Genomic DNA, 11258 nt, shown 5'->3' with positions numbered 1-11258 from the left:
GTCTATTTCGGTTTTCAAAGCTCGACCCCCTTTCCCGGAAAGTGGAAAAGCAAGCCCTGCCCGGGCGAAGCAAACCGCTAAGTTTGTCCAGTTCAGAACAGCAATTCCTGCCGCACTGGGGGGCGTTTGGCGGGGGGCTCCGAGGGGGCGCGCCCGCGGGAGGCTGCGCCGCTCCGCTCCCTCTCCCCTCTCCTTCTCCCGCTCCCCCTTCCCGCTCCCCTCTGCCTCTCCCCTCTCCCGGTCCCGCTCCCTCCCGCTCCCCCCGCAGCCGCGCTCTCGCCGGCGGATTCACCGTGACCGGCCCAAACACGCCAGGTCACCTCAGTGCACTTTCGTGACAGGAGCTGCTCCTTTGGTGCAGGCGGCTCAGCTGAAACCAGGCAATATCGCAGCTGAAGGGCTAGGGAGGGAAGCTCGCCGGTAGTTCCCTTGCCCTGCAAATTGTAAAACACAGGAATCGTTGCAAAATAAATGACCAAAGACCAAGAGAGTCACTGACAGTCTCTCTCACAGGGGAATGGCTCGGTGAGCTGCTGCTTTGGAAAGATTTCTGCCATATTGTTAACTGACAAACTCACAACTGTGCAGTTGCTTCCACCTTTAAAGCATGTAGTTCCTCCTGTGGAATCAGCTCCTCAACAACTGATTTCAACAGATGTCTGTAAAATGAAAATATTTGCCTACTCCGGTGAGACAAACTTCACAGCAGAGGAACCGGGTAAGCTGTGAGGCAGGGATGCACTTCTGTGGGTAAACAGGCTGCCTTTTGGGGGTTTGTTACTGTATTTACTGGCATTTTACTAAGTAATCTGTCTTTGAAAAAAGTATATATTTCTGTAAACAGTTGAGTGATTTTAGTTTTAAAATCTCTTTTCCTTTCACTTGGTAACTACCTTCATACCAAGCCCAACCCCAAAACACAACTCGCGTGCATGTGAACCAGAGTTTTACATTTTACAAGAAAAAGGATATTAGCTATTTTTGAAAACAAACTAAACTTCCTTTGTATCTATTCTTGGGCTCGGGTGTTGGTTCCGATTTGGACAGTCTCTCCATATATGCATGCACACATGTGCGCAGCCCCCCACGCACAAACACCGAACCCCTGTTGGAAACGCCAGACCTGGGTACTAATGGGTGGGGACCTGGAGCAGTGGATCTCTGGCAGTGGTTTTGGAGATGGGAGAGAAGGGCAGTGGGCTGTGAAATCACACATTCCTGTCCAATGGAGCTGAAATAATGGTATTGTTCTCTGGAAAAGAGGTTGCTTTTCTCTTCTCCATTCTTCCCCTGATCTGCAGGGACCTGATTGTGCAGTTAATCAGCAAAAAAGCGTTTGATGTAAGGCAGGGCGTGAATTCAAAAGGCCCAGGGGGGATTCAAGAGGGATTCTTCTGTCTGTTAGAAAATGTTTTTCTGATTTCAAAATGGTAGACATTTGAAAAGCTGCACTGGTCCCTCTTCAGAGATCCCAGTTTGTAGTGGGTACCAGCACTAATTATATCGCTTCCTTTGTGGGTTTGACACTTTACTGCTGGAAAAAAAAAAGAGTAGATATTCTTGCAGCAAAAAGAAAGATGTCCTTCCTGGAGCAAAGGTGAGCTCCTGTATCCCTGCAGTTTGTTCCTTCAGCTTGCTATCGGTTGCCAGAGAGTGTCCTTTAGCCTTGCTAAATGTTCAGCATCTCACCATTCACAGTAGAATAAAGCCTGTGGGGAGCAGGTAAGACCTACGTGGGTCGTCCAGCTCTTTTTGGTGACCTGTGTCCTGAGCGTGACGTCCACCTCCCCGAACAGTTAAGCGCAGAAGCTTTCCCGTCCCACACCAACTTGTCTGTAAATTTTTCCCTGCCAGCCTTGTCTTGAATGCCAAGAATACTTGAAGCATGTTTCTTATTTCAGCGTGGTCATTTCCCAAACTTTTTCACAAAATGCTCTCTGCCGAATTCTGCTGCTGTATGTACCCAACATCCTGCTATCTCTCCTGCAGCACAGCAGCTCTACGTATGCAAATATGGAAATCCATTGCTATCCCTTTACTTAATATATTATTATAGCTACACAGGAAATGACACATCCTAGAGAAAGGCAACTGCCTTTGATGTTTATGTGAAAAATGGGTAACTTTACAGCAAGCTCCAAGCGGGTTTGTCAGTTTAATTTTGGCCAAACTGCAGATGAAGTTCATGAAGGTTCCCCATCGGCAGCCCGCGGTGCCCAGCCCCAGCTCTGTCGCTGTGTGCCACAGCCCTTCCACGAGGCTCCTTCCTGCTCTGCGGGAGGAGGGTTGCTCTGCTGTAGTGCCGGACTGACTGATTTAGTTTGTGTGTTTCAGGGCTGGGGGACATTGGGGAATTCCCTGGATTTTCTGGGGGGTGTTGTTTAGCTGCAAACGCACCGTTGTGCTCTGCCCTCCCTTTGGAAAGGGAGGCTGAGGAAAGGCATTTGTTCTGCTGTTAGTTTGCTTTAAAGAAGGGCTCCTTGCAAACGCCCAGTGCTGGAGGAGAATGGCGTTTTTATCATTTTTAAACATCAAGGAAGGGAGGGAGAAAAGCTGAATTTCTTTTTTTTCTCCAGATCTTGGGGTGTTTTTGCAGTGTAACTCAATCTGATGTCACTGGGGGTGGAGTCTCCACTGCGTTTGCTTAAACTGGAGCTGCCTCAGTTCAAGGCCTTGTGGCTGAAAGTTCTTAAATCTGCAGCAGACAGGCATGACTGTTCCTTAATGAGACCCCTGCTGCAATAACGCGGTTTTTATTTTGATCAGCTTCTTAATGCTATTAATTATGATTTCTTTAATAACACTCTTCCCATCTGCAAGGTTACCGTAGTCCCACACGAACAGCAGAGTAACACGCTTCACCGTTATCGTCTGTGTGAAAACACATGTACAAACTCATATAAAACCTTCTTAATTAGGTCTTGGGCGTACATATGCTTTGTGAATGTGGGTGACAGAAACAAAGAGAAGAGAGGAGGGTAAGAAAAATTTCACTGAGGTTTCCAAAGATATTTACAGAGGCTGTTATAAATTAACTTTAAAATCCATCCTTGTGGAAGTTTGCTACAGCTAGGAAGAATAGATTTGATTTTTGTGTTTTGTCTTTTAGTCCCAGCTCCCTAGCTGCAAACATTTGCTCCTGTGGACAAAACTGTAAAGCTGCGTTCAAAATTAATTGATAAAACTCCATGGGAGACAGGAACAAATAGATTCATAAAATGTTCACAGGGCAGCATTGACCAGCAATGTTTAAACTTAAACAGATTGGACTTTTGGTTTGCCTCAACTTCAAAAAAATCTCTAGGACTCCTTCAGAGAGGCTGGAAATCAAAGTCACTCTGGGCTCATCTAAAACTGTAACGCTCTTCTTATTTAGCACAGCCACCTTTCATTTTCTTTTTTTAACACCAAAACTTGAAAAATGAAGCAGACCCTGCATTTAAACACTGATTTGAATTATCCTAAAACTTGCCCCTAAAATATGTGAGATTCTACCATCCCCATATTTTTACCCAAGTCGTTTACAGAAAAGTTTTATTCAGATGGGCTTTGAGTCAGGCACACAGGAAGAAACCAGTTTAAAATTACTCTGTGTATGTGTATCTCTATGCACGTGTATGTGTCTACACACCAGTGAAACTCAAATTGTTTTTTATTTTTTCCTCAGATTCTTACAGTTTTTCAACAGATGCAGCTTGTTAGAGGATTTTTAAAATGGAAAAATATAAAGAGAAGCAATAATCACAACAAAAAAAGGCATCATCTGAAACGTTTTAGCAATTTAAAAGCTGTCAGAAACGATTTCTAAAAGTCTAAAATGCATCCAAACTCATCCCCCCACCCACATCTTTATTTAGATGGAACAATCGTTTTAATGTGATAAAAGTGCCATATTTTCTTAAGGACATTTTGCTATCTGCAGGATTATAATAAGAAAGGCAGAGAAATCTCCTCAGTCCTTTCACTAAAAATAAATTATCTTCATCATTTCCTAGCTAGCAGATGGCCAAAAATACCTTACGTGTTTCCATAAACATAGCGAATCGATAGCTTCAAAAGTGATTGAATGTAACCCAAATGCAGCCAGCCCAGAGAGCTCAAATCTCTGCTGATCAGCCCTCTACAAAGCAGGCTCTTGTGCTCGGCTTGACAGTGCCCGGGCGGGAGGGGAGCATGAATGAGAAAAACAGTCACTTAAATGCAAGTTATGAATGAGGGATTGGATGGGAGAGGGAAGAAAAGAAAAAAAAAAAAAAAAAAACCACGAGGAGAGACGCAGCTAATGCAAAAATCAGTTTAATTCCATAGGTTTTACATGGATGGGATTTTCCCCTCGGATCCCACCGGGTCTGCGGACTCGGAGTTCAAAACCTCCCCAGCCCAAACCCCGGGAACCATCCCCGCTGCAGGAGAGAGGGGTATTGTGCTCGGAGGCTCACGGTTTCTTCTCCCCCCGTCTTCACTCGTCCCCCATCTCTCTCCCCCCTCCCTCTTTTGTAAATCAGAACGAGGAGGTTTTATAGTGAGTCTAATTCTCACTCCCTCCATTTCCTTCCTTTCTGCATTTTTTTTATCCCCCTTCCACCGCGCCCCTCCCCTGCCTGCAGCCCTGCTATTGATTAACCACTTCGCTGCTGCCCCTCGGCGCTGCCTCCCCGGCCCGGGGCCGCTCCGGGGCCGCTCCGGGACCGGCGGGGGCCGCGGCCGGGGCCGCCCCGGGGAGGCTCCCAGCGCCCGGAGCCGGCCCCGGCGCTCCCGGCCAGCCCTTCGAAGTCGGATGCCCTTCGCGGCGTTTCAGCGCCGGGAGCGCCCGGCCGGCTCCGGGCGAGGGGAAAAGTGGTACAACAAAGCGCCAGCGACCCAAACGTGGGGGTTTCATCGCGGGGATGCTGCCCGCCTCCCCCGGCCCGGCTGCCGGGCGGCGGAGGGAGGAGTGTGAAGGAGCCAGGGGAAACAAAACGCGGGCACCGAAATAGTTAATGGCCCCTGGATGCATTGATTAGTATTGATGGCTTTGGTAGTTTTAATGGATTTGTTGTTTGTGGGAGGTGGGGAGCTTTTGCCTTGCTTTGAATTCTAACCCCCTGGCTGGGAGCTTGCTCCTAATTGCATGCACAGCATTCCTTCGGAGTGGGTGGTATCACCTTTTACTGCTGCTCCCTTCCACAGGGAAGGCCTGTAAAAAATCCCTTTCATGTGCCCGAAAATCAATACCCAGGGCTCTGGATGGCTGCTGTAAAAACAAAACAAAATCCCGTCCCTCCCCCGCCAAATAATAATAATAATAATAATAAATATATGTATATATGGGGAGAGAGGGGGGGAAGAGCCCCATAGGAGCAACCCCCTCCCTGCAGACAGCGCAAGGGGCAGTTGGCCCCCTTTGCCAACCCAGGGCAATGTCGGCCCGTGTGGAAGGAGCCCCTATTTTTACAGCTGCTGGGGTCACTTTTGGAGGGGGCAGGGGGCTGCCGTCGGGAGCTGGAGGTTTCAGTCTGGTTCTGGTCAATAAAAATGGACGTGGCTTGAAAATGCCTGCTCCAGTGGCAGGGAGGATGGAGGGTCAGAAGCAGTGCTTAAAAGGTTAAAAAGGACTGGGTGAGTGGGAAGTTGCAGAGTTATGGGTGGAGTTATCCACACTTTTAAAAAAAGCACAAGAGAGTAAACAAATTCATCTTTCGGTTAGTGTCAGGAGGAAGGTAAGAGCAAAGGGCTGCTGTGCCTCGCTGTGTCCAGCACCGGGCTCTTGGAAATAAAACTGAGACATTTTACTGGGCAAATATTAAACTAAGTTTATTTTTCATTCCACCTCCAAACCGTGCAAAAATGATACCAGCCTAACTTACAAGCGAACTTCATGTCCACTTCTCTCTCTGCTGGATCTTAATTTCTTTAGCACTGAGGGGAGAGGGGGCAATTGTTAAGCGTTTAAAAATCCATGCAAAATAAATCAATGTGTTTCTGCCATCTACATTTCAATTCAATAACATCGTTTTCATAGAGCTATTTCATTAGTATGGAATAACTCACCTGTAAGTAATTACAGCTGACTTGCTTTCTAGCAGAGACCAATACAAGTCCAGAAAGGGGATAAAGGTTAGCTCAAAGAAATACTGCAGAGGTTTGGCATGGGTATAAAACTGAATAGCTGTGTTCTCTCCTCAGAAAGCGAGTAATTCTTAGTCATCATTTAAAAGAAAATTCATAGCTGTGCCTTGAAGCTTCGCTTCAATCTCAGATTTAAAACCAAAACCCAACTTGCAAGCGTTCCATCAGTAAAACGTCACGTCACTGCATCGAACAGAAAAAAGCTCCAAAGCAACAAACAACCCAAAGTTCCTAAAATAATTGTTTGAGAAATCCACCTTTCTCAGATTTCGCACAGGCTCAAACAGTCAAATAGTTTGTTTGATATTTGTTATTGTAATGCTGCCTCTTGTTGAAATTGTGTGTTGGCACTGAGTTACATTTGTTTGAAATTAGTTTATCAGTGTAACACTAACTTAAGAATGAGTTTACTGGTTCAAAAGTGCACTACTTTGAGTGAGATAATTTAAGTGGAGCTGTACATGGAAAAAACACAGAGAGTATTTTAAATGGATTTTTTTCCTACCTAAGACTCAAATTAAAGAGTATGTCTTTATAGATAATTTAGTGTCAAATTTTATTTAAATCATAGTTCAAAGGCTTCCTAATTTTATTTAATGATTTTTATTTAAAGCAAACTGCCCAAACATTTTGTATTAATTCATACTAATATGCAACGCTTACTTCCAGCTTGTCCAGAATATGCAAGAGGAAGGTTTCCAGGACATTTTCTTTTTAGGGAACCCCGGGTTTCTTAGTAACAAACAAAATTTTCAATAAAAAGAGTCTTTTTTCAGGATTAACTAATTTCAGGAAGTTCATCCTTTCACCATTGTACAAGCTTTTGTACGTACATTTTAAAACAAAATAGTTACAAAATAAAATGCCTTCCTAAAATACCCAGGATGTGCTCACCTCTCAAATTCCGTGGATTTGTACATTAAACTTGTTTTGGAACAAAAGTAAAAGGGACGTTTTGCTGTACCAAACAAATAAAATGTGCTTTCAGATATGCAGAGAGGAGGGAGTTGTGCTGTGAAAGATTTGAAGCAGTTTTTTAGAAGTGCACTACAGCGACAAAACCTACACTTGAAAGTATTTAAGGATCTCACTCTTTGTTTTAGTGTTAAGAAGAACATTCAGGTTTTTTTTTTTTTAAATAAAGACAATCCACAAAACTTAATCAGAAGCAAAAGCTGGGATTCAGTTCTTTCCTTCTTTCCAAATCTGTTTCTTAGTTATTTTCCACACAGTTTTTTAAAAAAAAACCCAACAACCTAAAACCAAAGAAAGCGCCCGACCTGCAGTTCAGAGAGCATGAAAAAAGGGTAGTTATTGCCTTCATTCACTGGATTCACCTTAACGAACAATTTTGGATTGTCATTTGTTTGAAATCTGCAGCATATTTTTATCCCAGACATTTTAGTGCACTAATCTGTGTGGCATTCAAGAAAAGTAACTGAAGAAAAAACCCCACCTTTCTCCCCCCCCAGCAGAGTTGCCAATTAATGTGGTTCTGTTAGCCCTGACCAAACGGGAGGAATCAGCAGGGTATTATGGGAGATTTATCTAAAAGTCACATCTCACTTCTGAGTTAAGAATTTAATATGAAAATAAATCATTATAAAGGTGCTGTCTTTCTTCTGGTATCTGTGAAATCTGTGCTAACCATGGAGATAGCTGTGTGTTCGGTGAGGTGTGAGCACAGGCTCTGGGCAGGGTTAGCAGAGCTATTTGTTTCTCTGCTAAATGTTGAAAACAGCTTTTCCTTTTTTAACTCTCAAACCCCACCAGTAAACACTTGTGCAGATGCAGTTGGTGTATTTTAAAGGAGCCAATCGACACAAACGGAATTATGAAATTATGGTTTGATTATCAAACAAACGGTTTAGTTTAAAAGGCTCGTGAGGCTTCAGCTTAAATTTGGGGGTTTTAGAGGGGTGGACATGTGGCTGTGCTCTTAGTTTGACTATCTCATAAACTGTCTCTTCAAAACGAAATAGAGAACTGCAGAAAGAAGTGTTCACAGTTTCCCTTGGCATGGCTACTGAATTGCATACTAGAAATGAATTGAAAACTCATTTCCATTGCTTTTAGCTGTTAACCAATATAACTTTGTTTTAAGCTTGCAGCCTTAGCGAATGCTTCCAAAGTTAAATTTAATCTTTGTATTCCTCAATAGCACCAGTGAGGCTTAATTTTAAACAACATTTATTAAAAACTTTGTTTCAAGATTAATTTCCCCTTACCTTAAAACTTGTGTGGCTTGCTCTTCTCACAACCCCAAAACAATTAATATTGGTGTTTTGTTAAATTATTTTCTCCCAAGCTGTATGCCAATTATTCAAGTCCATCAAGGATTAGTGGTTCAATTATATTTAAAATATCACTTGCTAGTTCACCTCCAGTTTCCAGGCACTCTGGTTAGCCGAGCAGAGCACCTACCCTTAATTATAATCTAACATTCCTCATCACTTATAATGAACGATACTGAACTAGTTAAGCAAGACTTTGTTGGCACAAGAGGAAAATGAAAATAAATGAATTAACAAGCCCTGAAAAAAATCTTTGGAATTCCAGAATTTCTTTGGTTAATATCTCACACACATTGTGCATTTAACCACAGGCAAGTGGCGGGTGCTTAAGGTGTAAAAGACCCTTTAGAAATATTTCAGTCAACACTGCTAGCTCTTGAGCATGTTTGTGTATGCCTTTCATGTCAATGGGGGAAAAATAGCAATGAAATTTTGGTGTTTATACACCTAGAAGCTGCGAAGTCCTGGTTAAATATACCAATCTGTAGCTGGGAACATTCATGTGAGAACGAGAGCTTCTTCATGCTAATTGAAATCCGTACCTGGAAAATAACAACCTGCAGGAAGAACTAATTTTTCAATGAGAGCTCAAATGTGTTCGGAGCCTGTGACCAAACCCAGGACAAATTCAGATGCGTTCACTATAAACACTCTCTTACGGAATAGGAGCTTTTTCTGTCGGCGGAGATGGAATTTAGATTGTAGAAGTCATCTGTTCAGATCAAACAGATAACAGTGTCTTTTCAAAACATTAAAAAATATTCCTTATCCACAATGTTATCTTTGTGACTAAATGATTTTAGTAAATGCTGCAGGGAATATGACATTAGCTAGCAGAGTGCGGCGGGTCCCTGCTTGCCTCAGTCCTCCCAGTATTCCTTGTAGTGGACCGAGTCCACATTTAAAACATTCACGCGCGTTTCCCCAGATGACGTCAAAGACTGTTTGAATCAATATTTGGATGATCAGGCAGCAAATGTTTGAATTTGGAAAGGAAGGGGCAAATGCGGGCTGCGCATGGTTGCTGTAGCACGTCGCACGCGTTCTGAGGTGGGCAAACGTTGTCACATGGCAAAGCTGCCGTAGGAAGGCGAGAAAACGACCGCTGGTCGAACGGTCGGAGGATGCCTGGAGGATTTAATGACTGGGCAATTCCACAAGGCAGAGAAGAACTGGGTGGAATTAACAGTGCCATCAAGGAAGGGTCAGTGTTTGTGTGGACAATATTAACAGGCAACTGAAGTGCAAGTGACTGCAGGGCAGAATCGGTTCACCAGTTCTTCCAAAGCCTTTAATATTACCAGTGAAGAGGAAGACTTGCATGTGGTGGCAGAAACCAGAGATGGCACTTTTTTTAACCTAAACTTAGAAAAAAGCTACTTTGGTGCTGTGTACACCACCAAAATCCTTTAGAAATCAAGAATTGAAGAGAAAAATTGCTCTGTTAAGACCTGGCAATGGAAACTTCAGGCATCATTATGTTTCAGCTCAGACAGTTTTTCTCTTTCCCAAGTAAAAATTTAAGAGAAGACAGGTGTAGATCAACTGTGATTTAAAGAAAACCAACAACCCCAAACCACACAGTAAGAACACCTTCACAGTATTTAAAGCAAACTATTAAGGGTTCTTCCAAGTACGCATCTAAGCTTTGTCTGTCAGGGGTGGACTCAAACACAGTATAAAGTGTATCTGCTGCTCTTACCTGGCTCTTGGCAGACCTGACTTGGTTTCGGTACAACTTTCACAAGTCACTGGCATCCTAACGTTGCTATTCATTAGCCTGCTGGGAGAAGGAACCAGCTTTTCTCTGCTGCTCACATAGAGGATGCGCACGCTCTTCACAATTTCTCATTTGAATGAAACGTTTCTTTAAAAGATATCATCAAAAGAAATCCCTAAAAACTTTAGGCTCGCTATGTGACAGGGTATTTGTTTTTATTAAGGGTATGTTAAACTATCCCCACCCAAATAACAATCAAGATAACATCTCTTTAAGCTACATTAATTCAGACTCTGAGGCCAACATGTATAAGGCAAAGTGTGCAAATTAGTACGCTAAAGGATGCTGCACACTTAAACCACACTTTGAAACAACAGACCTTTCCAAAGAGATCGTCCGCTCTCATCTCATTTAACTGAAATTAATCAAAATTAAACAAATTCTCAAAATGTCAAAAGTGATTGTAAAAAAACAATGTGCGTTGCAAACCCCACCACCTAAACAGCCATTATGTTTAAAGGAAATCTGTGATCTGCAACCAATTAGGAGCAAAATGGTTGTAAAATATTTAATTTGTGAGTAGCATTTTAAATTCAGTAACAGCTATAACAAAATGGGTAAGTAAATGACATTAATCACTCCTGATACTAAATTATCCCTCTTTTGCTTCTAAGACAGGAATCGGACGGGGCAATGTTTTCTATTAGTTAAATACATCCATAACCCAATGAAAGCCTAGGAGGCCATTTAACTAATGGGGATTCCAACATCCTTGTTGTTCCTTTATTTTGTGTACTTTTTAAAGGTCATATAACTGTTTTAAAGAGTCACCCCTTGATTTTTTCAGCAGAGGTAGTGAGTATTATTTTCCTGATAAGAGCTATTTCAGACAGGTAGAGCAATGTTTCCTGCAGTGAAGACTAAACACCAAGCTCATTTGAAATGATTTTAACAACTTCATGGCCTAAAGGAAAATACTGCTCTCTAGCCTACAAGACGAGTTTTTTTTCTTTTTGGTTTTGTTTCGAAGAAGAATAATTTTTGGAGGGTAATACTAAATAAAGCAGTAAAGTGCAAGTGGTTATTTTCCACAGTTGAGCTGTTATTTCATTCAAAATCTGGTATCTTCTTTGTTT

At 42.7% G+C, this 11258-nt stretch overlaps 1 protein-coding gene across 1 annotated transcript in view; it reads left to right on the top strand.

The window, feature by feature from the left end:
* Positions 1-536: 536 nt before the first annotated feature.
* TOP3B (DNA topoisomerase III beta) overlaps positions 537-11258 on the top strand; it is a 63606-nt gene continuing 52884 nt past the window's right edge. Inside the window, exon 1 of the mRNA XM_075110206.1 lies at positions 537-718. Within this exon, the coding sequence (XP_074966307.1) occupies positions 667-718 (52 nt within the window). The 5' untranslated portion in view covers positions 537-666. The remainder of the gene's footprint in view (positions 719-11258) is intronic.

This window comes from Phalacrocorax aristotelis, chromosome 15 (genome assembly GCF_949628215.1).
Source record: "Phalacrocorax aristotelis chromosome 15, bGulAri2.1, whole genome shotgun sequence".
In the NCBI taxonomy this organism is placed as follows: domain Eukaryota; kingdom Metazoa; phylum Chordata; class Aves; order Suliformes; family Phalacrocoracidae; genus Phalacrocorax; species Phalacrocorax aristotelis.
Note: the sequence above shows the minus strand (reverse complement) of the source record. Positions and strands in the feature narration are given on the sequence as shown.